This window comes from Tympanuchus pallidicinctus, unplaced genomic scaffold (genome assembly GCF_026119805.1).
Source record: "Tympanuchus pallidicinctus isolate F22 unplaced genomic scaffold, pur_lepc_1.0 scaffold2, whole genome shotgun sequence".
In the NCBI taxonomy this organism is placed as follows: domain Eukaryota; kingdom Metazoa; phylum Chordata; class Aves; order Galliformes; family Phasianidae; genus Tympanuchus; species Tympanuchus pallidicinctus.
The window spans coordinates 23,775,334-23,802,138 of record NW_026294721.1 but is presented as its reverse complement, the minus strand read 5'-3'; the positions used below and the strand labels follow the sequence as shown (position 1 = coordinate 23,802,138).

At 36.4% G+C, this 26,805-nt stretch overlaps 1 protein-coding gene across 1 annotated transcript in view; it reads left to right on the top strand.

Moving 5' to 3' along the window:
• NFXL1 (nuclear transcription factor, X-box binding like 1) overlaps nt 1-26,805 on the top strand; it is a 43,321-nt gene that overhangs the window by 3,294 nt on the left and 13,222 nt on the right. Inside the window, exons 5-19 of the mRNA XM_052681920.1 lie at nt 500-678; nt 853-1,014; nt 1,139-1,239; nt 2,075-2,189; nt 2,512-2,636; nt 3,455-3,577; nt 3,928-4,018; nt 6,653-6,773; nt 7,360-7,516; nt 8,281-8,372; nt 9,870-9,891; nt 14,902-15,042; nt 18,246-18,412; nt 19,261-19,330; nt 26,407-26,511. Of these exons, the coding sequence (XP_052537880.1) occupies nt 500-678; nt 853-1,014; nt 1,139-1,239; nt 2,075-2,189; nt 2,512-2,636; nt 3,455-3,577; nt 3,928-4,018; nt 6,653-6,773; nt 7,360-7,516; nt 8,281-8,372; nt 9,870-9,891; nt 14,902-15,042; nt 18,246-18,412; nt 19,261-19,330; nt 26,407-26,511 (1,771 nt within the window). The remainder of the gene's footprint in view (nt 1-499; nt 679-852; nt 1,015-1,138; nt 1,240-2,074; nt 2,190-2,511; nt 2,637-3,454; nt 3,578-3,927; nt 4,019-6,652; nt 6,774-7,359; nt 7,517-8,280; nt 8,373-9,869; nt 9,892-14,901; nt 15,043-18,245; nt 18,413-19,260; nt 19,331-26,406; nt 26,512-26,805) is intronic.

The window sequence follows — 26,805 nt, the reverse complement described above, 5'->3', positions numbered from 1 at the left end:
TTTAAAAATTTTAAGGCAGGTGACATTTATTGTGTGCTTAAATGTTAAGTAAAGTCAATGAAGTCACTTCAGAGAAATGGCATATATGGGCAGATTGAGACTTTCTTTGGCGATGGTAATGACAAAGTCCATTCAAGGACTCTGCTCTTATCTGAGGAGGAGCTGCTTGTCTGTCTTTCCCTGGTAGCTGCTTTGTTCCTTTTGCATTGCCTCCCTTATCAGTGGTTCACACTGGAAAGTGCTTAGGCCCTGTGGAACTGACAAACTCCAGGCCTTTCATACCTACCAATCTTTAGGAATTCTGCATTTTTTTAATATCTGACACCATCAAGGCTGACAAATATATGTATAGCAAGACCTTTACTGTTTATTATAGATACAGTTTTTTTGGTTATACTAGTTGTGAGAATCTTAATTGGTAGGCTGTTAACAAACTTGGGAAACTGAAATAATTACAACTAATGCTTTTCCTTTTCCCGCCCATTTTCCCTTCTTAAAGCCCAAAATGTAGGTTTGAATACAAACGGTCTGAAACTCCCAATAAATATTACTGTTACTGTGGAAAAGTAGAGAATCCAACAGTGGACCCATGGCTGGTACCTCATTCCTGTGGTCAAATATGTGAGAAGGAATTCAAACCTCCTTGTGGGCATAAATGTTTGCTACTTTGTCATCCAGGTAAATTTGTTGTGTCTTTTGATTATTTGACCTCTATTTATGTAATTGTTGCATAATTTTACTTCAAATTGAAGCTGACTGTATTTAAAATTCTCAGAATAAAATAGGTGTTAATTAAGGATGCGTTTGCTGAATAGCTGTTAATGATTTTTTTCTTCTCTTTGCTGGGCATAGGTCCCTGTCCACCTTGCCCAAAGATGGTCACAACATCCTGTCACTGCAGAAAAGCTAAACCAGTGCCCCGAAGGTGCAGTGCCAAGGAGTGGTCATGCCGTCTGCCATGTGGACGAATGTTGCTGTGTGGACAACATACCTGTGAGAATCCCTGTCACTCAGGTAGGCCGCCTCCTGAGGCTTCAAAAAAGCAGCTGTTTTACTTTTTAAGAAATATTTCTATTTTCCAAGCTGAATACAAAAAATCTAATTCCTATGCTCAGTGTAACTTCACGATTTCATGCAGGAGATTGTCAGCCTTGTCCGCGTGTCAGTAAACAACGGTGCATCTGTGGAAGGCAGACAGCAGAAAGGCTTTGTGCAAGTCCTCAGTGGCACTGTGAGCAGGTATGTTCATGAAGACACCTTTCCTCTCCTCATTCGTGTCTTTGTAAAATTTACTCAGTGTATTATGGATTGATAAAACCCAATTCTGTATGAGAATAATAATGAAGGCTCTATGATGTATCAGTTAAAATGGTGTTTATTTGAGGTAACGCTGTATAGAAAAAGAATAGTATAACTAATATTATGACCCTTTAAATGGTGGAAATCCTAAGCCATGCAGCATTTAGTGCACCTGGTATCTATGCTCAGCGTGCTGTGCAGACCCTGTCTGTAGCAGGTGTTACTCTGTTTTGGTCATTCGAACTGTTACAGGATTTTGTTACAAGAAAACAATTCTACTAATCATTGTTACTGCCAAACAGAAAGGATGTTCCTGTGAGAGCTTCTTGCTGTGCTTCTAGATGAAATCAAGGTTGTGTGCTTGGCACAGTCACTGTCACCAAGCAGGAGCTGCCTGTGGGCTTCTCTGTTGCTATTAACTGGCTAGATTTAATCTCTGGCCATGGAATGTGTGCAGCACACGGGCCTCTAACCTACCACACTACAGGCCTGTGTCTGCTCAGGCTGTTTTGTGAATCACTGACCCTTCAGTGTACAGTGGTCTTCCAATCAGGATTGCTGCAGGGGTGATCAGTTTCATTTGGCAAACTCAGCAAATAGAAGGCTTGTTAACAAAGTTATTGGTACAATTAGCTCCTCATTGCTGAGGAAGTTTAATTCCATCCAGATAACAGGCACCCATAGTTTCCTTCTTCTTTTTTTTTTGCTTGGATTGCTTTATCTTAATGTGTCATTTTGTCACACTGCATTCACTTGAGTTCTCTGACTTTTCCAGGTGTGTGGAAAAGCTTTACCTTGTGGTAATCACACATGTGAACGAGTTTGTCATGCTGGTCCCTGTGGAGACTGTCCTCGCTCTGGGAAAAGGTTCTGTCCATGTGGAAAATCAAGTAAGCCTTTTTTTTTTTTTTCCCCAGTAAATTAAATAAATGTCATCCAGCCTTTGACTGTCAGCAGTTTAGGTTACTTAAGCAGCGCAAGGTCCATAAAAAGTTCTTACAGTCAACTGTGAAAGCTGAAACATACCTTTTTGCTTCATTCTTTCAAAGCTTGATTTAGTGGCAGGAGTTTTATTGTCTATGTGATTATTTCTGGGGAAGCTCTTTGCAAAAACGAGAGAGAGAATTTGTGTTTGAAGTCATATTGCAGAATGCATTGTTTTCTAAATTTTGTTCTGCTAATGTTTGCTTGTACTTCTCTCTTTTCCTTCAGAGTTTATGTTGCCTTGCACAGAAGATGTGCCCACCTGCGGTGATAGCTGTGACAAAGCTTTAGAATGTGGCATCCATAAATGTTTGCAGCGCTGTCATCGAGGTCCCTGTGAAATATGCCGACAGGTCGGTCCAGCTGTGTGGCTGTTTCACATACACTGGTGTTATCAAACAGTCTATCTTCAGAACACTGCGAGTCTACTGAGGAAAATGAAATGACATCTGTCACAAAATCTCTGGCTTTTCTGAGATAAAGATGTCTTATTATTGTAACTTACATACACCCTGAAAAAAAACAATTTTTCCCCAGCTCTTTAAACTTCCTTGCTGTTCTGTTTAATATTTCTTCATTCATGAAAGAGAAGATGCTGTTACATACTGGTGTTTTCTTGTTAATAAGCAAATAATGTTTTACTCAGACCTGAGTATCTGTGGAGCCAGGTCTGTGGTGTTAGTATGTGTAGTTAGTGTATTACATCTGGGATGAAGGTCACAGAAAAGCCACTCATCTACTTCTTAAATTGTGTACGCAGAAGATGAATTGACTGTGCTGGTGAGGTAGTTCTTTGCATGAATTCATTTTGCATTTACACTTAATGTTTTGCACTGCATACTCAAGTGGTTCTCTTGAAGTGGCCATCCTGGTGAGACCAAAGCTGAAGTCTTTCCATACCATCTAGAGCACAATGTTTGCAGTACTGACACAAAATCACACGTTGGCTATTGCTCTTACAGCATGAAATACACTATCTGTATTAGAGCATTGTAATATTACTTGGCCATGAATGTTTTTTTTTCCAGCCAGTAGTAGAATATATTTTTTATCACTCCTCTTGCATGGTTTTCTTTTCTTTCCTTTTTTTTTTTTTCTTTTCTTTCTTCTTCTTGGGGTGGGGTTCCTGTGTATTAAAAATACCTTGCTTTTTCCCTACCTTGCTGCCCAGGAAGTTGAAAAACAGTGTCGCTGTGGGAAGCACACTAAACGCATGCCTTGTCATAAGCCTTATTTATGTGAGACAAAGTGTACTAAAATTCGTGATTGCCAAAAGCACCAGTGCAGAAGAAAGGTAAGTGTCTGGAAACAGCCTGTTAGAAATATATTCCTTAGATAATAACATATATGTATTTATAAATTAACTTTTAAGATGTTCTAATGTTTTTTGGAAGCCTTCGGCTTTTTTAGTATCAAAAGATCACTTTAAAATATGTGAGCTTTTTATTAAGTTTTATTTTTTTTTTTTTTAAAAAACAACTTTATTGATATCCTCATTTCTATTTCTAAAATGAATTTGAGGAAATTTGACTAAATTTCATGAATAATATTTCAAGAAGTGTTGGGGACAGGGAAAAAAGATAGTAGAAGAGGACAAATTTAAACCAGAAGTTTGGAGTTACATAGAGTATTTTATTTCAATAGTGCTGTCCTGGAAACTGTCCACCTTGTGATCAAGTCTGTGGACGGACCCTAGGTTGCAGAAATCACAAATGTCCTTCAGGCTGCCACAGAGGTAAGAACAGGTGAAGGATGCCTGTAGTGATAAACAATAATAGTAAACAAAATATGGTTTATTTTAGTGCTTGTATGACTCTGTGTGGTGCTTCATGAGTTCTTCCCCTTTGCATGTGGGCTTTCTGTGGGAGCAATGTGTCTGAAAGACTTTTGGTGCTGGTTGGAGCCTAAGGGCTTACATAATGACAGCCAGGATTTTTGCTTGCCAATTTTACTTAGCAGTGTTCCTTTGAAAATTCTCTATCCTCTTTCCAACTGCTTAATTCAAAATGAGTTGCTTGACTTCTCCCTACATAATTCTGGTCACTAACTATGTGTAATGAAGTCCAACTGCATGTAAAAATGACAATACTGGTCATTCATCATTTTTGAAAATCCTAGAATACAATGTGTGATATGAGTAGTCAGAAAAAAAATGTCGATTGAACTTGAATGTGTCTTACAGATGAGAAAATAAAAATTTGTTACTGAATATATGAAAGGTATCAATAAAAAAAAAGTTTACTACACCATTTAGTGACCTTGGTTAAAAATATCCTGAAGAATACCAAAATTACCTGGCCACTTTTATCCTGACCAACTGCTTTTACATTAATTTGGTAGGAGATTAAATTGGAATGACTGAAAGGGGGCTGTTTTCTCAGCAGTTTTTCTTCTAGAATCTAGTGCCCTGCTGAAGTAGCAGCAGAATAGCCTGTATAATTTACCTTGCTATTCTGAACTATAAATTGCAGCGCCTCAGGAAACAATTCACAACTTGTTCAGTCAATCTTGCTTTTGTGGTAGTGAATCTTAAAGAGGATTATGAAAGGTAAATATGTTAGTTGTCCCATTTAACATCCTATTAAATCTATTACCACAGGCTGCTAGGTTTTTTGTTTCACCTTTCCCCCCCCAGTAATTGTGTTCATTCCCTTCTTGAACTGTCAGGAAAAAAAAAGAAAAAACTGGTTCCTTTTTTCTGCATTAGTTTGAGCTGGTTGATACAGTCATAGAATGGTTTGGGTAGAAAGGTCCCTCAAAAACATAGTGAAGAAATCGTAACTAAATAACAGAACAAAATCCTGGTTGGAAAACTTTAAGGAGCCAACGCTGTGTAACAGGATAAACTTAAATTCAGTAGTTAGCTTATATTTGTTGTTGATTGCATCTTATTACCTGGCTAGAAGTGACATTAATGATTTCTCATAGTTACATTCTTATTAGAAGAAATTATAAAGAAATAAATACTTTAAAGTATTTTAACTAATAAATAAACAAATGATGTTGATTTTGTGAGAATTTGTACCCAGTGAAGCAAATAATTATAGTATCAGATGTAGAAGATTAACTCCTGCGTGCTAACAAATTTTAGCCTATTACAATTTGTGATACTTTATTGTCACAGCGTTTGGAAGTATTTCTAATGGAGGCAGTAAGTTTGACTTTAAAAATACATATTTGTGTGTTTCTTCCTCCTCCTCAATAGTGGTTTTGTTGCTCCTGAAAGTTATGACTGCATATTTTATAGTCAGTTTGTAATCCAGATTACGTTAGCAGTGACCTAATATATATTAGTGACCACTGACTTTAAAGGAAATACTGTACCTCCTAGAAATAGCTTGCCAGGTCAGGTCCTTGAAAAGGTTCCTGTTCTCAGAATTTCTGAGAGATAGCTGCTGATAATAAGCACTTGGCATTTAGCAGTGTACAAGTTGTAAGTGTATCGTAAGTAAATGGTATGCGTGCTAGTCACTCAGGGCAACATAACTTCAGACTCCTTGTTTATTTTATAAAAGCGCCTACTTGTATGTGCTGATTATATATTACAGTTCCATTTATAAAGATTGTGTACTTTCAACCTTTTTTTCTTCAGCAGCTGTCTGTCAGAATTGCTTAAAAACTTGTGCTGTTCATAATGCTTGCAAAGCATTGTTTTCCTTAAAGTTTGAGTGCAACATAGTCAGTAAGATAAAATCCCTCTTTTTTAAGATGCGTATTCTTACTGTTGATCATTCAGTAATGGAACAACAGTTGGCACTTGAAGAAATAGTGTGGGAGAGCTTTAGATTTAAAAACAGATATTTTAGTGATTTTTATCACTAAAATAAAATATATATATATTGCATTAGTAGTATGAATTGCTTTAGAGATGAAGAGGATCTTTTCAAAAGAGCATTAACTATATATAAAGGATGAACATTTCTTAATATTGTCCAAGACAGCATCCTACCATTTTTTCAATGTCTTTTTTTCTTTTGTATTCTGAAGAAAAATGACTTCATACATATATAAGAATGAGATGTATGTGACAGTATTAAGCTTTGTGTTGTCCAAACAGTTGGGTTCTAATGATGCTGGCTTCTTTTTATAAAATGAGTGGGTGGGATTGTTTCAGACTTGGTAGCAGTTAACAAATGGTAGCATAATCAACATTATAATTACAGTTATTTTACGATGATTAAATTGCCTTTCCCAAGAGGGATTTGAAATAAATTAACTGAATAAGCAGAAATAAATTAACAGCCATTTGTTATTTAGATCACTGGAGGAAGATAATGATACCATCTGCAAATTCAGACTTACATTGATTACCATTGTTCATAATCGGCAGTTCCATCAGGTGATCATGCTGTTAATGTATTTATTTTAGGTAGTTGTAATCCGTGTCCAGAGACTGTAGATGTGAAATGCAATTGTGGAAAAACTGTAATTAAAGTGCCCTGTGGCAGAGAGCGCACCATCAAGCCTCCCAAATGTAAACAGCTGTGCAGGTCAGTATAGAAAGTGGGCATGTTTCTAGTTCCGTCACGGAATTTAAAATACCTTCAAAGAAAGTGGTAAAATATAACAGTTTAAAAAGTAAAAATTATATTGCTTGTCAGTTTCTGCATCCTTGACTATGCGGATGGGGAGATAAGTGCTGATTCTTCATTTAAGACAACTCTTAGCTGCTGTGGTTTCATGAGCAGCACGTTACGGGGAGGTTCTGCTCCACTGAACCTTGACTCTGTAATCCATTCCCTTCTTCAGGTCATCTCTGGTACCTTCAGAAGGCAGTTCACGTAAAATCTCAACAGTGAAAACAAAAACAGTATTTTCTGCTGAGCTGCAGCAAGATTACTTAGCTTGCAATTGAGTTGGGTTGTAATAACTGTAATATGCAAAACCAGCTTTGACTTTAATTTCACTTAGAAATCATGTATAATTTTACCATAATATTCACCATGAGGAAAGCGAAAATTAAACGTATTTTTAAAAACAGCATTTGTTTTAATTCTTATATTTGAGCCATAATTGCCATAGTGACAGTGGAGTCTTATTCCCTGCTGCCATATTGATTTCTGCATTTTACTTCAGTCGCCCTCCTACCTGTCATCACCCTACCCAGGAGAAGCACTACTGTCACTTTGGCCGGTGTCCTCCCTGTCGTCAGTCCTGCCAGAAGACGTTAAGGTGCGGTCATTTGTGCCCTGTTTCCTGCCACGATGAAGCACTTGTGAAACAAACCGGCATTGTAAGTAACTAGTGAAAAATGGGGTGTTATTTGTGTGCTGAAGAATAAGAAACAGTTGTTTGGCCTTAATCTTTTGTTGAAGCCTTTTGGAAATCAGAATAAGTAATTGAATACAGAAGTATTCATACTGCTTAATTGAATAGCTAAGTGATTCTAGTTCCTTTGTTGCAATCTCATTTGTAATGTACGTACTTGGGCAGCCTTTAGCAGTTAGGGTAATTCAGGAAATTGTAAGAACTTTACTGGCTGGAATTTCATTACATATGTTTAATTTCATGTATGATCAATTGGTAATTCTTAAGAGAGAAGGAAAAAATTAAGTTTAATTGGTATCTACTAAACCATCAAAGTGTGCAGAAATTAGAAGAAATTGTTTGACATCTTCACATATGATGTGAATTTCAGTATGATGATTTCAAGCTTTTAGTAGGAGTTTTTCTATATATATTTTTATATTTTTTTTCCTCTATTAAATGCTTGCTTTTTTGTTCTTTTTTGTTTGTTTGTTTTTGGCTTTGCATTTTATTTTTAGCAGTAGGGCCACAGGCCTTTTTTATCTGTTGCTATGGTAAAGGTGAAATTGTTGTTCTATCTGGGGAGGTGGTGTTGGGTTTTCTATTCATTTTTTTGTTTGTTTTTTAAATTACTAGAAAGTGGATTTTTTTAATTATTATTATTTTTTTTAGAACTGGAATCTCTTTAGATAATTAGTTTATTTAAGTTTAAGCACGTGGTTCCAATGATGTTTTGTACTTTGCTCTTAGCATCAATTTGCAGGTCCTTGGGAGCAGCCATCTGAGCCAGCTTTTATTCAGACTGTGTTGCCGTGTCCACCCTGTGAAGTTCCCATACCTGTGTAAGTATTAAATAAATAAAGAAAGAAAACAAAGTTTTGGACATGTAGATACTGCTCTCTTCAGATGATGTGAGCTTATGTGAACAACATTCTCATTCATAAACCTGGAAGTATTGGTGATAGTTTAATAGTTCTGGTAGTATGTACTTATTATATGGAAGGAAAATTAAAAGTGGTTGTTTCTAATACAATGCTGCATTAAAAGAAAAGTATTAAAATCTCAAAGACTGACATTGCAAATTGGTAGTCTTTAAGTGACATACACCCATTTTTTCCATGTAGTTTCTTTCTTCTTTAGTTTATTTATATATCAAAAAGATTGTAACTTTTTGTATAACTAACTGCTGTTTTGTTTTTCGGTTGTTCAGTGCATGGATCTTCCATATAATTTATTATATGCTAATGGAAAGTATTCCTACTCAGTACTCCTGATACTTGTGCTCAGAGTTCAAAGCCAGGTTCCCAAAAGGTGAAAAATATAGAGTTCTGGACAGCTTGGTTTGAGTATTTGGGTACATTACTTCAGGAACAGTGTTGTGTAGGTAGGTGTTCAGCAGTGGTCATTGTGTAACATCATGCATTATGTAGGGCACATCTCTTAGTCCTTTTGAGCTCCCATCTTAAAATCACCTCCTTCAGTTCAAAGGCACTTTTCCAGAAGATAGTTTGCTCAGTGAGAAGGAACCTATACTGGGAAAGCTGTATTTGATTTTCTAATAAGAATTGTATTGGGTACATAGCATTTCTATGTTTTATTGTGCTTGGCAAATTGAAGTTCTGTTAGTATTAGGTACCATTAATTCTGGAATACCCAAACTCTTCTGATAGATCGTTGCAACTATAATGTTCTTTTTCTTTGTGAAAGTTGCATAACAGAAATTTCCTGTGCTACGGAGTCCCTGATGCAGAACTTTGTATTTCATGAACTTCCTAACAAAATATTCCTTCAGTCTGTCGAGATGCTTTTGAGTGGCATTGCTATCCTCAAATTAACAAGAATTCCACTTGTAATTGGTTTTCAAGTAGCATGCAGCCAATTTGAACGTGGTGATCCTGCCAGTTTTTCATGCAAGTAATTGCTCATCTGGTACCAGTACATCCCAGCTTGAGTGCAAGGTTGCTGTGTGGGTCCCTTGATCTACAAAAGTCTGATTCTTCTTGCTGATATCCTGTTGTACTAAAGACCTCACGTAGCTATAGGTAGTTGCTTTGTATTAGAAATTCTGGAGTTGCTATCATAAAATAATAGCAAAAATTGTTGAAAAGGTGAAGGCATTGACCTACATAAATAAATAGGCGTTTTATTTTAGTTCATGCTCAAAAGCAGATTAGGTTTTGACCTACTTTTTTTTTTTTTTTAGCTCCATGTGTTGCCTGCACTGGCCTGAATTGCACTTTGTTTCTTTAAAAAATGTATTACTTTCCTGTGAAAGACACTATCACTTATTTACTTAAAGAAATACACGCTTTCTAAATTTTTTTTCTCTTTTTTAACAGGGAGTGTCTTGGACAGCATGAGGTGAGTCTGGAAACTGGCTTTTTAAGTAAAATATGAAGTGTATCTCGCTTTGTCAATCTGCAAGAAAAAGTACTGAGGGAGAAATGTTATGAAGCTTTTTTTCATGTTTCAAAACCAATGAAATAACATCACAAAGGCTTACCTATCAGAGTTGTGTTAGTTCCTTTTAAAATTAGAGTTCTTGGACAGAAATGAAACCTCATATTTATGAAGCTATTTGTGTATTGCATATTTGTTCAAATAGTGTTTAAATTGATTTGTTCTGTCTTCACTATGTAGTTCTGTGGTTTTCTTTCCCGCTTCATTGTATAGTTCTTCTTCTCTCCCTGTTCTATTTCTTCAATTTCTCAGCACCTGATGTGTCTTTGTGTTCATTTCAAAAGGAAAGAGAATATAGTGCTGTACCAGAAAATTCTTAAGTGATTTGATCTAAGCGTAAATGGATAATGTCAGACAACACAGTTGAATTATTAGCTTACCTTTTGAGATTTAGGCTTCTCCATCTCAAATCAAGTCATTGGCTGTTCTGGCTTACATAGTATAATAAGAAAATAGAATAAACACTGAACCTGAGTAATAGTGTCAGTATTCACAATCATTTCTAAAAGTCAAGGAATAGAAGATCAGCATGTTTTTCTCATTTTTCAAAAGATAATTGCTAAATTAATCTTAAAAAAATACTGCTATTTACACCTCGGTTCGGTAAAACCTCTACTGGTAAGTAATGCACTATCAAAGCACAGCTGATACCAGTATAGGAAACCTAATTCTATTTTAATCTCGTGAAAATTTCTAAAAAATAGTAAACTTTAAATATTCAAGATACCCACTTTTTTTCTTCTTTGATCTTCTTTAATGATCTTTTGGTATGAGTTGTAATGGTGGCACAATATGTGGTGGCAATGTCACAGATTTTTTTAACAAAGTTAAAATAGCAGTCTATTTGTGCAATGCATTTATTGATCCAAACATGCTGTGTGAAGACAGTTTCCACAGAGCTGCTTTTCAGCTTGCTAGTTGCCAAAGAAAAGTATGTTCTTGAACTGCATGAAAGGAACAATCATGTCTTTTTGTTTGTAGTTGGAACAGCTGATTTATGTTTTTGCTTTCCACAGCAAAACTTCCAGGTATATCAACTGTATCTTATTTTGAATGAATGACATCTCTTGTGATAGATCATAATAAATCTCATCCTATCTTTAGTGACCTTGCATTAAAACAAAACAAACAAACAAACAAGAAAACAACTTTGTGCAATCAGCCCAACATAAAGTGAGGTAGATAATGTAAGCTGTTTTGGAATTGTTCAGATTTGCAAGGATGTGAACTTCATATACCTCCCTTCTCTTATTAGAGAAAATGATTTAAATTTCAAAGTGTATTTATGACTGCTTATTTCAAAATATCTGAACAAGGAAATCCCCTCTCTGTTGCATAATGCTCTTAGCAGAGTCAGTTAAACCATGACTTTGGGTCATGGTATTGTTACAGCTTACTGTAGAAAAATAAGGAGGAATCTCAGAGTTTATACTTAAGGAATTTATGTTTACTGAGATTAGATGGAACTTTCCATCTTTTGGCCAACAGAGTGCAATGTTTCTTTCCTGCTCAAGTTTGGCAGCCTCTGGAGAGGAATTAAGTGTCCTAATCTTAGAGACTTTGGTAGCAGGAGAAGAAAAGAATGACTTGTTTATTACTGTGTGAGTTCAGTGTGTTTACAGTGTGTTTTCAGTGCCTTGAACATTTAATGTTGCTCTGAGATCTCTAAAAAGAAGGAAAAAAATCCCACAAAACCAATAGTGTTTGCTCAGTGTTTTACGGTCTCATTGGCTCTTAACAAATACTCTCACCTCAAAGTAATTTACTTTTGCTAGAAGGAGAAATTGTTTGTATAGATTTCTGAACAGTTGCTCTATTGCAATAGTTTCCAGCCCCTGAGGGGATTTTCACAGGGAAATCTGAAAGTTTCACAGGTGAGCAGTGTAATGGTTTTCTCAAGGAAAGTTTTCCTATGAAGAGGGGGATTCATTGTTGCACTATGATTTGCTTTTGTTGGACCATTGTTATACAGCCTGCAATGGGTGAGGTAGAAAAAGCAGTTAGCTGAGGATGAAACAGTCTACAAGGGCTCCTTGTGCTTTACCAAGATGCCTGCAGATAATGAATAGAAGAGAGAATGGATACCAGCAGTTTAGGAATTGTATGCTATTACTAGTACAAATTTATTTTCTTTACATTTCCCCTTGGACAATAATTTTAACTAGTGTTGATGCTGCATTGTATCAGTGAAGTTTTTTTTTCTTTTTTAATTTCTCTTTGACATTTTAATTTATTTTAAGGGATAGATTTAGTTCTACTCACATGTCTTTATGTATTTAGGAAAGTGATTTATCACTTGAGATAACAGGCTTAAAACTACTTTTCAGGAAACATAATTTTATCAAATTTGTGTTCACTGAAGTACCATTCTACAAGATATTTAGCCTAAAATAAGATTTTCTGTGGCTACAGCTTGCAGCTTTCTTTTAAGTATTTTTATGGTGTCAATTTCAAGTATCTTTACATGTAATTAGAGCAGTTGTTAATTCTTTTTTCTTATAAATCAAAGTGCTTAAAAGCAGCACCCAATTCTGATTGAACTTGTAGGTGTGAAAATCACCTGTCATCATAATTGTTGCCACCACAAAATAAAACTTGGTGGTTTACTTTTATTTTTGACTTTCACATTTCATAGCAGTAACGTACCTGTGGTCTCTTTAAAATTGAATTCTGAGAGTTGATGTTTATATTCAAAATCTATTTTTATGGAAAAGTTTTAAAGTCCCCGCAGAAGGTTTTAGGAAAATATTCTTGTTTTGGTTATGATGAGTATTTAGAACATACTGGAAAATCGGTTTTGTTTTTAGGAAGAAAGAATACTTATTTTCTTGTTTTTTGGGGGGATGGGAGGGGGTTGAGTATGTGTTTTCTTTGGTAGAAATGTAATGCTGTGTTGTATTATTCTGATTTTTTTGTATGTGTGGATAATTTATAGGAGGAATACTGTTAGTCTGCTGTATTGTGCTTGGTTTTTATTTTTGTATTTCAACTGATGCATCTATTGGTTATGGTTTTTTTTTCCATTTGAAAAATGTCCTGGAAAGCTTCTAAAAGCTGTCATGTCTTTTTTTTTCTTTGCTCTTATTCTTTAGTGAACAGAGAATGGTGCCTCCTTACTGTCTTTTCTTCTTTTACCTTCCAACATCGTTTTTACTATTTACCTTGTTGCTGGAATGAAGTGACTAGGAGAGGGAGGAGGAGGAAGGAGATGGAGAAATGGGAAGGGGCAGGATAATAGAAATGATACAAGCTCAGCTAATCAGTGTATGTTCATTGCACACAGCAGTATTCTCTCTTTTAGGCTCTCTTTCATTAGGCCTGTTGCTGGCTTTTACTCATTTGGCCAACAAAAGCAAAAGCCATTACGGACTGAGCTGTAGTGTGCTTGCAGGAGGCAGTAGGGGCAGGCAGCATTCGGATATGTTTCATAGCTGCAGTAGTGCCTTAGCCAGTGTAATGAGCTGCAGTTCTCATATAAGGATGTAAGAGAAGCCCCCTGCTTTTTTTCCTCTGGAGTTCAGTCTCTCATATGGATTCTTCCTGTTCACAGATTTTCTGTGGGTCAGGATGAGAAGGAATTCAGAAGTTTTGTGAATGAATTCTGTTTTGCAATGGCTTAATGTGAAATCCAGTCTTTTTTCTTTTTTTTTTTTTCTCTGGTATGGGATCAAAAAAGATTTCTATAAGCAAGTGGATTCAAATCCTGCTTTGTGTAGTTTTACTTAGGATTGAAGGAAATCAGCATGTGCACACTGCTGAAGGGAGAATGTTCCTCACCCTAACTTATATGCTTCCATTTTCTTTTACCTTACTCACCTGCTTGTATGGCCAAGCATCTTGTGAGACTCGCAAAATAAAATAACTTGTTTTTCTGTCAATTTATTTTCTTCCATTTTAATTAGCTGCATTGTTTTGCTCTAAAGACAGATGTGTAGTAGAGCTTGTTCAAAGTAAGTGGTAGAAGAGTGCAATTAGGATTGTAGAGTTGGAAGAGAGAAAAAGAAGGGGTGCAGAGTGAAGCTATTCAGTCAACTAAAGCCATAACATAAAATCACAGTCAAAGTGAATTATGTCACATCAGCCTGTTTCGTGGTAACATCAGAAATAGTTTCTCTTTTTCTCTGTATAGTGATCACGATTTTTTAAAAAATGGATTTTGTGACAGAGAAACATTTTTTTTTTCCCATGTGAATGTTATGTAATGGTAGAAAAATAGAAATGAGTGAGTTTCCTTTAATATTTTCTATATTGGAAGGTACTTTTACCATTCAGCTTCAGGGAAGTAACTTAGTTAACAAGGTTAGCTAACAATCTATTTCATTACCAGTGGAAGTTAAAGGTAAAACTGTAAGAATGTTTTGCATCTGTGATGACCATAACACAATTAGCCCCATGGAAACAAACTATAACAAACTATAGACAGCTTTTGTAATAAATATAGAGCATTTTGGGAACCTTTCCTGGTGGACACGGTTGTAAACCAGAAAGAAGGACTAAATGGCACTATGGGGTTTAAGATTGTAGTAGTCTGTTTAGAAAAGGAAAAGGAGATGGGAAAGAAGGGAGCTAGTTTGTGAAAGTTAGCAAGGTTTTTTTTACCAATTAATTAATTAAGTAATTAATCAGCATAAAATAAATGTGTGATTGTAGGGATGAGAGCCTGAAGTGTCTGTGTATATATATTAAAAAAAATAAAGTCAATTGCTTTCTGCTGATTTTGTTCTTTTGCAAAATACTTAAGAACAAAAGTTTCTCTAATGGTGGTGTGTGTTGTATATAAATGTTCATACACACATGACACAGTATACATGTACAATCTTATATACACATGCACATGCTATCTGCCTATAAATATAAACAGATAGATACAAAGTTACCTACTTATAGTAATCTTATATTTTTATCTTCCAGGTTAGTCCATTACCGTGTCACTCTGCAGGTCCCTACTCATGTAAAAGATTTTGTGGGCGACTTCTTAGTTGTCAGAATCACACTTGTATGAAGGAATGTCATCATGTTACTAAAATCAGCAGTAATGCAGATGGAAAGAAGGTAGGTTGATTTCTCTTTTGCTTTAACTTTGTTTTAAATACTGTCTTCAGTTTTAACTGGAAAATAAAGAATTTGCTGCTCGAACACATAGATCTATTACAGATTCCACTGGAAACTGATATATGTGTGCTCTATTCCCACTGATGTTGTGACAGTTACTAGTCTGTACTCCTTAGACAACAAAACTGGGACAGTATTATGTATTTCATAAATGCTGCACATTTTGTTTTTTGTAGGTTAATGTTATGTTGCTTTGTTTTAACAACCTACTGATAATGCCTCTGAGCAAACACACTTTCAGTCTACTGGGAAAGCTGCTTACTGAGAAGAGCTGGATATGGGTTGAGAAGGTCTGACATCTGTGGCAGAGAGCACAGATTGCAGAGCAGGCAAAGACTTTCTGAATCACTGGAGCGATATATTCATGTTTATCAATTTCTTCTAGAAACTGTCACTTATGAGCTATAGATCTTAGTTGCTGAAAATGATGTTGTAAAACAAATGAAAATGCAAAGATGAAAGTTGCTGTAGTTTTGATCAGTCAAGAGCACATAGCTTATGGTTTGAGAGAGTCATAGTTTGGAGGAAAAAGACTTTTTAAGCTTTTAAAGCATTAATTAAAAAAACAAAACAGCATCACCTCTAGTCATCTAGAAAACTGAGCAAGCATTCAATAGAATACAAAACCATTCTGTGATTCTGTGAAAACATATCTATTATATTTTAGCTTATTGTATTTGAATCACAGAATTGTAGGGGTTGGAAGGACCTCCAGAGATCATCGAGTCCAACCCCCCTGCCAAAGCAGGTTCCCTACACCAGGTCACACAGGTAGGCATCCAGGCAGGTCTTGAACATCTCCAGAGAAGGAGACTCCACAACCTCCCTGGGCAGCCTGTTCCAGTGAACTTTAATAGGATTATTAATTTCTGAATTTGAGTCTTAGAAGAGGTGTTGTTTATCTGATAACTAATTATAGTGCAGTTATGATAGTATTTAATTAATGATTGCAGACTTTTTGTCTGAGGAGTTTGAGCTGTTAGGGCAAGCTGTTGTGGACCAACAAAGTCCAGCAATAGAATGACAACAATAAATACCAAGAGTGACAGCACTCTAAGATCTCTAGTTATGAGTGTAAGAGAGTGTCTGCTTATTCCTGCAGTTTAACCAATTGAGGTATGTATGGGTCAGGTTATGCCTGGCTCCATTTTGGATGAGGCAATGCAATCTCAAAAAAGGGATGCTTATGTACATATGAAATCTGAATAAGATCTCATTTCTCAATTTTCTTTGAACGAACTCCAGTTGTTCTTGATATCTTAAAACTTCTGTTGTTTTAATAGACTAAATGGCAAATGTATTCAGAAAAGGGCTGTTTAAATTTCTTGCTGGTGTGTGTAATTATTTTTGTCTGGAATTAAGATTTTTTTCTGCCTGTTAGAAAATGCAGTAGAAAGGCCAGCTGTTTGCATTTACACACAGCTTGCTACGTTTCTTGTCACAAATCTAAAAATGCTTTCATTTGCTGCTATCTTCCTAGGTATTGATTTAGGCACGATGTGTTTTGAAGATGATCATTGTAGAAAGTTTCCTTTTTAAACTTCTGCAGCAAAGATTGTTCAACTGTAAGTGGAAGAAAATAAGAGGAAAAATATTTAAAACTTAAATCCTTATGCCCTTGTATTAAACAGCATAAAACAATGGTTAGATCCGTGGGATAAGGCTGATTGTGTGAGGTTCAAAAAGAGACCAAGTGCTGGGTCTTGCACGTTGGTCACAACAGCCTCATACAGTGCTACAGGCTTGGAAAGCTGTGTGGTGCAAAAGGATCTGTGGAGGTTCTGGTGGGCAGCTGGCTGAAGGTGAGCCAGCAAGTGGCCCATGAGGCCACTGGCATTCTGGTTTCTATCAGAAGTAGCGCAGCCAGCAGGCTTAGGAAAGTGATCGTCCCTCTGTGCTTGGCAGTGATGAGGCTGCACCTCGAGTACTCTGTTCAGTTTTGGGCCCCTCAGTACACAGAAGACATTGAGACCTTGGAGCACGTCCAGAGAAGGGCAACGAAACTTTTGAAGAGCCTGAATGCAAGTTGCATGAGGAGTGGCTGAGAGAACTGGGACTGTTCAGTCTGAAGAAAAGGAAGCTCAGGATAGATCTTGTTGCTCTCTACAACTACCTCAAAGGAGATTGTAGAGAGATAGTGTTCAGCTTCTTTTCTCAGGTGACTAGTGATCATACAAGAGGTAATGGCGTCAGGATGTGCCAGGAAAGGTTCAAGTTGAACATAAGGAAAAATTTCTTCTCAGAAGAGTGGTCAAGCACTGCAACAGGCTGCCCAGGGTTGGTGGAGTCACTGTCCCTGAGGGTGTTCAAGAACTGTGCAGGTGTGGCAGTGAGGGATGTGCTTTAGTGAGCATGGTTTGATGGGTTAACAGTTGGACTGGGTGTTCCTGGAGGTCTTTTCCAACCTTGATGATTTTATGATTTAGTTCTTTTGCAGAAGCATTGTGTAGCCTCATCTTGGGTAAATTGGCTTTACTTTGGTTGGTTCTATGTGAAACTGAGCATTTGAATGTGGTTGTGTGTGTTTTGAATACTGTGCTGAATGGGTTCAGTTATTAAATCACATTGATTTTATCTGTGCATATTTCCAAATTGGAGTTCTGTCTAAGTTATTGGGATAGGAACAAGTAGGAATGAAACATATTTTACCTTAATGTTCATCAAATATTTTCTGGGAGGACTACATGAACAATCATACATGCAGGGAAATTGAATTATTTTGCTTCTTAAACCTCCACACCCTTGTATTGTAGAGCAGTGTATCATGACTGAAGTACTACAATAACACGTTGGGTGGGAAGAGTTAGTTCTGAATATGAAATTCTTTTTCTAATAGTTTTCCATAGAAAATGAACAGACTTCATGGCTCTTTTCCAAAACACTATTATTCAGAGGTTCTTTCATGTCTAAGAGACAAAGTAGAGCTCTTTTTGTCCCATATACACTGACATTTCTTTAAAAGAAAAAGAAAACACATTTTAATATTTTGCTTGAGGGATAAGTTACTGAATAGCTGAGTTCGATGGGAAAAAATGCCCCAACTCCCCAACTCTTTCTTCTGTCTAAAAGCTTGTTAGTGGCATCTAGTAAACAAACGTTTGGCACTTTCTTTAGTGCCACTTACTTTGTTTTTATTTTGTTAGGCAGGTCCAGAATGTTTGCAGTGTGAAGAGGAGTGTACCAAGCCACGGCCATTGGGCTGTCCTCACCGATGTGTTTTACCCTGTCATCCTGGGGATTGTCCATCATGTCTCCAGATGCTTAAAATAAAGTGTCACTGCAAACTGTCAGTACTATATATTGAATGCTTGTAAGTGTCAGAACTGAACCCAACTTTTCATTGGAATGCTTCTGTTTGGAAACCATTTGAAATGTCTGGGGATGGGAGATACTCCCATGGCAAGTTATAAAACATCTTTTCAAGGTTATAATTTGTAATATATTGCGTTGTTCTTATATTTAAATCTTTCCGGTGTTTTTATTTAGTATTACTGCTAAAATAACTACTTGTTATTCTGTTCTCATGAGCAGAATTGATCTTAATGCTTTAATAATAAGGTAATACTTTGAGTTATGCAAGTACATAGTAATCTTATATGATGTTTTTAATCTATCTGCAGTTCTTTTATTACTGTAAATAAAGAAGAATTTTGTAACAAGAATTAGAATTAATGTAGCTATTGTAAAAGATCTTACAGCTAAAACTCTTAGAAAAATGTGGATTTCTGAAACAAAATGTCCTTCAAACCCTATCTGTTTTAGTTGGAAAACATCTTAGTAATCATTTGTGCTCCTTTTTAATTATTTATGAGTGTGTGGGTAGTGGGGGAAGATAAGCTTTACTGGATATAAATTGGAAGTGTGGGTTTGAACAGTATCCTCTGTATGCTTGTTGCTCCAAAAACATTCATCCCACGCACATACGGTTTTTTTTGTGTTCTCTTTAAAGTACTGTAAATCCTCTTAATTTATGTGTTTTTGTCTGATAGAGACCTAGTGTCATTTATATTAGTCCCATGGGATATGGACAAATGACTCCGTTTCTCTTTGCAATGGGATACACTTAAAATACATTCCTAATTGCATTGACTCCTGGTTTTTTTTTTCCTCTTTTTTCTAAATTTGGAATTTACCACAAATACATCTTTTCTTCTATAGAAAACTAACGAGCGCAGATGTAAAAGAAAAAGATCTTCTTACTTCCTGCAAAAATCAGTGTCCAAAACAGGTAAGCCGTGTTAACAAATAAATATTTGATTTGATGAATGTCTGGTGGCTTGCAAGCTTTATGTAGTGTTTTTATACAGTTTCATAGGGCAAGCAAGCTAAAGAAGGTTAATCTGAATGAATGTGCTAAATGATAGATGCAAAGGGTAGTTTGTGAACTGTACCTGTAGGACAGTTATTAATGTCTAGCTCTCAAATTGGAAGGTTGTATCAGAGGATCAAGAACTCTGGAGTTCAATTCAAAAACTGTGGAGATGTGATAATTAGGGATGTGGTATAGTTGGTGTGGTGGCGATAGGTTGATGGTTGGACTTGGTCTTAGAGATCTTTTCCAACCTTAATGATTTTTTGATTCACAGAATCACAGAGTGGCCAGGGTTAGAAGGGACCTCAAAGATCATGAATCTCCAACGCCCCTGCCGCATGCAGGGCCACCAACCTCCCCATTTAATATTAGACCAGGCTGCCCAGGGCCCCATCCAAGCAGGCCTTGAACACCTTTAAGGATGAGGCATCCTCAACCTCTCTGGGCAGCCTGTTCCAGCACCTCACCACTTTCACAATAAAGAACTTAAGATTCTACCAGAGGTATATCAATGAATACTTCATTCATGGCTTGACAGCTGAAGCTTGAAGCTGGTGAGGTTGAATGAGAAAGAGTATGTCCTTTTATGTGGTTGAAAACTGACCTTGAATATCTGTTCTCAGAATAACAGGAGATTCTTTGGTTGGGACAAAAACGAAGGACTGTATTTGTGATTTTTCTTGTGTAGGGTTAGTGATCACTGTCTGCACAACATTTTTAGGAAACAAACAAACAAAAAAACTTGAAAAAGCATTTGGGACCTAAGTAAAATGAATTCTTAATGCCTGAGTGCACTAGTGAAACATGGTAAGTAGTGTGATGCTTAAGACAAGGGAGTTAATTGCTTTACTGTACCTGACTGTATGAAGGGTTGCTGTAAAGAATAATATCCTTGTTATATGACAGACTATGAACTAGTGGCTGTATCATTAGGAAGATTCATGTTAATTACTGTCTTTGAGTAGTAAAGCTTGTAGAGAATGGGAAGAATAGTTTGGAAAAGCTGCAGAATTTTCATCAGTAGCAGCTTAGGCGTGTATTGGGGTTAGTTCAATTATGGATTTTATTGCTTTAAGACATACGGGACAGGTGAAATGACTTCTTTCTAGTCCCTCCCAGTGCTGTTATTCTGTGCTGTTTGTGCATTTTCAAAAATCTATATATTACTTACTATTGTGTCTTTGTTCTTTAGTTGTCATTAGTTGTGATAGGGGTGATAGCCCTTTCTTCACTCTGTTTCCCTACTGTAGAACTGGAAAATTTACAGAGTGGAAAAACTTGAATAGTCAGGGATATTTTGGAAAGTGTTTCCACTGCTAAACACTTCAGAATTTCTCAGAAAATCTGCTTCCTTGCAATAAAGAAAAGGCTTGTGCATATTTTCAAAGCATTGAAAATACTTAATCCCATACTTGTTAATTGCTTTCTTACTCTATTTTGGCCTTGTACTTTGTCTCTAGTGGTATGTAATTGGCACTCAGAAGTAATTTGGTTCAGCTCGTCCTCCACTGGTTGCATTTTGTTCTGCTATGCTGGTTTGCCTGTGGCGTCCTCTAGTCTGAGATCTGTTGTCTTACCTTGTCTGATTTCTGTCTCAACTGAGTAGATGTAGGTTCATAACTTTCATCGCATTATTTTCTGGTTTCAGAAGTGTCCTATCTTTTACTAGATAGACTTTCTGGTTTTGAGTAACTTGCAGAACTGACAGTATTCCTGCCTGCTTCCTAAGAGTCTCTGTTTTTCAGACAAGGTTAACAGATCAGTGAAAGCCCAATAGAAATTCTGAGCTCTTTGATGCATGCCTACTTGCATCTTCTACTTTTTACCCTTGTCTTTGAGATGTCTTCATTTTGCTCATACTTTTTGTGTCTTGCATGAGTAAATGAATGTGTCTGTCACAGTTGTCTCATCTGGATGTCTGAAAATTCTCTCCCCGACAGGGGAGCATTTTAGGATATTATTTCTTTGTCTCTTTACCTCTTACTTTTGTCCTTCCATTTCCCTCTCTGTTACTCTGGTTTTATTTGCTGCAACACTTCCTCCTCTTTATTTTCAATAGTACTTCTAATCTCTTAACATGAACTGTGTGTTCCTGCACTTCAGGTTCTCTTCAAAGATTTTTTTCCATATCTCATCTTTGACCTTGATTAATGTAACTGTTGTGATTTTTCTGGACGTGTTCCTGAGACTCGGTCTGAGGTTTAAAATCCATCCAGTAGTACTATTGAATTTGAGTTTGCAGTTCAGAATTGCATTGTCTGTAGAACCGGATCCTTTTAGAACTGAAATCAGTGGGATGTGAACAGAAAACTTGGGACAACAGAATCTGTTTTAGTTGGATAACACTTTTGCTTAACTCTTAAAATTCTCATTCCTGTAGATATGGATTTATGTAGTTTCATCTACGTGAAAAATTTTGTAGTGTAATCAGTTATATAAAAATGCATACTGTTCCCTTCCTGTGTTTCTACTTCTATATCTTAGTAGTTTTCTTGAAATGTGCTAGTACAGTCTTGCTTCAAACAGTTCCTATCGTTGTTTTTCAGTTCCTCCTACTTTCTCCAATCTGTTTTCATAACCTTTGTTCTTAATTTTTTTTGTCTAAAGAAATTGTTCCCTCAACACCAAATCTGAAAAGCTTTTCTGTTATCTTAGCAGCCTGAAAGTAAATACCAGGTTAGTGTTTATGACAATTTCCTTTTCAATGTCAGAATCTGAACTTGGTTTACCGGAAGAACTCAGTGAAACTAATGTCTGTTAAAAATCAGTGTATTCTGTAACTCCTCCAAGTTCAGCACAGTGCAGTTTAGGTTCAGTAGAACACAGTATTCTACTAAAGTCTTAGTTTTGAAATGTTTGTCTTTTTTGGTTAATGGAAACTGTGGAAAATAGTATGCTTCCATATTTGAATTGCAGGTAGTGTGCTTCTTCGAAGCATCATGAAAATCAGTTGTACTTTTTCCAAGACAGTAAAACAGGAATTGAAAAGTCTTGCCAGGCTTCATGCTTTTGTTTTGGATGTGGTAATAGAAAGCTATTAAAAAAGACTTCAAATATTGTGCGGTACAGCTCGTATTTCCTATCTGCTTTAGGGAGAAGCAAAGTCTTTGATATTGCTACAGCTGTTGGATGGGAAGCTTTAATTAAAAAGTTCTTTGCTTTTTTGTTTGATAGCAATAGCTAAATGTCCCATTGAAGGAAACTTAACTTTTTTTTTTAATCAGTGGTGATTAAATTCTTGTGATCATGTTAGCAGATGTTTTGGAACAGATCTTAAATGCAAGTTTTAACAGTCATAGTTTCCATTGTTTACATATCCGTTACCAGTATTTGTGGGTCTGTTTAACACATTTTTCTTTGCTCTGTGTAATTACTAATTTTTCAACAAAGTAACAGTACTTTGTGCTTTTACTGTGCACTCTGCTATTGTCTTAATGTGAAACATGGGACCCCATTGCAATACATCTACGAGGGCTGCTCTGAAGATAATGCCTCCTATTTTATTATGTTGGCCCACGACATCAGGGCCAGATATTAGTGGGATGGCAGTAGAGGTTGAACTTCCCCACAGTATTCCATTACATTTTGTTGTTTCTGTGCAACAGAAGATTTGCTTCTATCATAAGCACGTTCTCTTCCACGTCTAGCTTAAGCAGCAGAGGTTTTCACAAAGCTTTGAGAGCAGAGCTGCACTTAAAACTGCTGAGTGGGTTGGAAATGATAAACTCAACTTTTGTTTATAATTTTTGAGACAGCTGCTCAAGAGTGGGGTGGTTCTTATGTGTGTATTAAGATCTAACGGGATACACACATTATATTTTAGCACTATATAATAGCTCAACGTTTGCAAAAAAAAAAAAAAAAAAAAAAAAAGGACAAAAACTCCTCCCTTCCAACTACAGCATTTATCTGGTGGAAGTGGTAGGATTGCTTCTGTTCTCTTAGCTGAGGGGGGTGTTGTTTTACCACTCATCAGACTGCTTCCCTTGATTTTATATGTTGTGTTTGCATTGGAGGGGGTGAGAAGCAACTGAAACTGTCAGCATCATTCTTGTCCTGCATCCTTCAGAGTGTGAACTGTGTGACGGTATGCTCTAGATGAGCAAATATGATTTCAGTATTGGATTAAGTATATTCCTGTGCTGTGCTCTGGTGGTATGTAACATGAAAATTTCTACTGTAGTAGCACACGGAGATTATCTAGAATTTGCAGCTCTGACATGTGAGTTATAAAACTGTTTGTTTGGGCTTTGACATGGTTACTGAAAATGTGCCTAATGAGTATGGAAGAGGAATCTGAAATGGTAGGTTCTAGTTTAGGATGTCTGGCAGATGAGACTTCATAGCTGTTTCAGTGTGTAATGCTGTTGGGCAGGGGGGCAGAAGGAGTCTGTCTCCCTTACTGTGCAGAGGCTGTGTGGAGCAGCATTCATGTTAGGACTCTGTGTCCGTGGTCTGTACTCTGACTTCAGCATGTACAAGGCTTAATCATGAGCTTCTAACCCATGTTTTGAAAATGAGATAGAGTTCAAGTAGATTTGCAGGTGATTGGTTCTGCTAGACAAAACCGAATTTCCTCTTTGACAGTATGACCAATTTCTTTTTTCCTCCAGACAAAGAGAAGAGATGAGGTTCCTTACATGCTTCAGTTGGGCACAGTTGGGCTGTGCCAGGTAGTAGGCAGCTAATTCATGTAAAGCTGAGAGGATCGATGCCAAGATTAGGGTTTACTGAAGGAAACAACAACTGCTTGTGGTTCATGATTTTTTTTTTTTTTTTAAGCAATCACCTGAGAAATTTGTAAGACACAACAAAAATTCCTACATGAGTGGTTGGAGTGAGCAATGTTGGCAATAAGGGGATTTTCCCAGGGCTCAAACTGAGGGTTATTCGTGCGCTGGTTTTGGTAATGACTTGGCACCAGAAGCTCATTGGGATTTTCTTATGAACATTTGTGGTGTGTTGTGAATAGATGACAGCCGAGGAAATGCATGTGCAGCAGAACACAGGCATTTGGGACATGATTCAGATACTGAAAAAACAGAAAGACTATGCGTGTCAAGACCAATAATAAGCCTCCTGGAGACAGCAGAAATTCTTATTGTCACATCATGAGTAATTGAAGAGAAAAGCACGAGAGAGGAAGATGTATAGGGAAAGATATTCTGTTAAGAATAAGCTGCAATTAAGGCATTGTATGTTATTCCAGCTGAAATATTGCTTGCAGTTCTGGCTACTATGTTCAAGAAACATTGATTAAAGCTGCATGGAATTCAATGAAGGGAATATTATGGGATTAAAGAGCCTGTTATGAAAGGACAGTAGATAAGTATTTCAGTTTGAGGATAAGAGCTAATGGCTGGATAAAATAAATGTAAATGAAAGAAAAAGCACTTGCCTCTTAAAGTGGGATCCTGAAAAAGCCTCTGTGGTGGTCCAGTGTGTTCCCCCCAACTCCTTCTGGAGTGATGCAACACTCCAGACTCAACAAGGAGTGATGCAGTCATACAGGGATTGTAGTGGGGGCCTTGGACTCAGTGACTGAGACATTCCTCCTGGTACTGTGTGGAATATTCTGGGACAGTGACTGAGAGCACAATGCCCAACCTGTAGAATATCTGTCAGTGTAGTAAGTCACTGGGACTGACATGAAAACAGATATACTTGTTCTGTGATTTCAAGCTGGAAAGTTATATGTTCTATTTTATGTATGGTTTTCTTGCTTTGAAGTTTACTGAGCTGTGCTGTACTTCTAAGAATCCAAATTTACTCATCAACAAAAAGTGCATACACCTGCATTTTATTATATATATGCATATGTGTATATATATATTTAGTGTTCTCATTCTTGTGGAACAGGTGATGTGGCATATGAAGCTCTTCAATTACTAATAAATTTTAAAAATACGTATTTTAAAGCTGCAGACATTATAGCATTTTCCAAGCTGTGCTAATCGCTAGGTTGCAGTTAACAGTTGAAATCCCATTTTTTATTAAAAAAAAAAAAAAAAAAAAAAAGCCAGCCTCTAATATAATTTTCAATAATTTTATTATTTAAACCTACCTTTAGAAATGAATCAGTTGGGTATATTTCATGAATTATCACCTTTGGTTATCAACAGTATTGAACAGTATTGATTTATGTAATTAAAAATGAAAAAATGATCATTGTGAAGATTTTGTATGGGAGCTGAGCAAGGTCAGTTGAGCTCCTAAAAGCCAGTGGAAGAAAACTTGTTTTACTCCTGTGAATTTTTTTTTTTTTTTTTTAATATCGAACATTCTGGGAATGCTGTTGCATTCCTAAGAGGCTGCAGCATATTTAAATTACTATCTGAGTTCTTAATACAGTAATGAATAATAATAGTTTCAGTGCAAGTGTTAAAAAATTTCACTGACAGTTAAAAACAAAACAAAACAAAGCTATTTATCAGATGTCAAAAACAGCATTTACCAAATGCAGAAATTTAGGATTTTGTGAAATTAATTCAGATGTAAGTATATTGGTGGATTGTATTTGACTCTTGCATAGTTCATAAGGTTCTTGCACATAGCACCTAGTTTTGTAGTATTTTTGCTTCTAATTCTGCCCTCTTGTTAGCAATATGTAGGTCAGGCTGAGTCACAACACACTTCATTTCAGTTCTCAGTTTCTTCTCACCTCACCTACTTTTATTCCGCTAGCATACAGATAGTTAGGGTAGTCCTGAGTCATTGTGGAGATGACTGTTACTGTTACTGTTACATTTGAAAGAAAAAACTGGTTTTTGATCAAGCTGTCCCAATAAAAGAAATAATTCTATGTGAACTGAAAAACTGTGAAATAGTGAAATAAGTTGACTTTTTCCTTTCAAATTTTGCAAGTAGAACAAATCTGATAAGCTGAATGAGTTTTCTGTTTAGCTGCTGTGTCTGAAATAAAGCTAGTTAATAGATTGCATGTAATTATAGTTATTTATTGTTGAGGGTATTTCTTCTTTTACTGTTTGTAGCTGCCTTGTGGTCACCGGTGTAAAGAGATTTGCCATTCAGGCGATTGTCCTCTGAACTGCAGCCAGAAGGTTAAACTCAGGTGTCCTTGTAAGAGACTGAAAAAGGTAAGTTTTGAAGTTACAGTTCTGAGAATGATGTATTTTCTTTGTATGTTCCTAGGCTTGTGAACATGAATTGTCTCTGGTGCAGATTGGAACAGAATCAGTTACTTCAGCAGAGCAATAGTAGCAATAGTAGCAATAGTAGCAGCTGACTGTCTGGGTGGAACAGTGAAAATATTTGCTAAGGAACATAAAATTTATTTTGAAACATGTTAGCTACCAGGCTCACAATATCTTTATCTTCAAGCACACTTCAATTTTTATACTTCCATTAGGAAAATAATCAGATGATCCGGA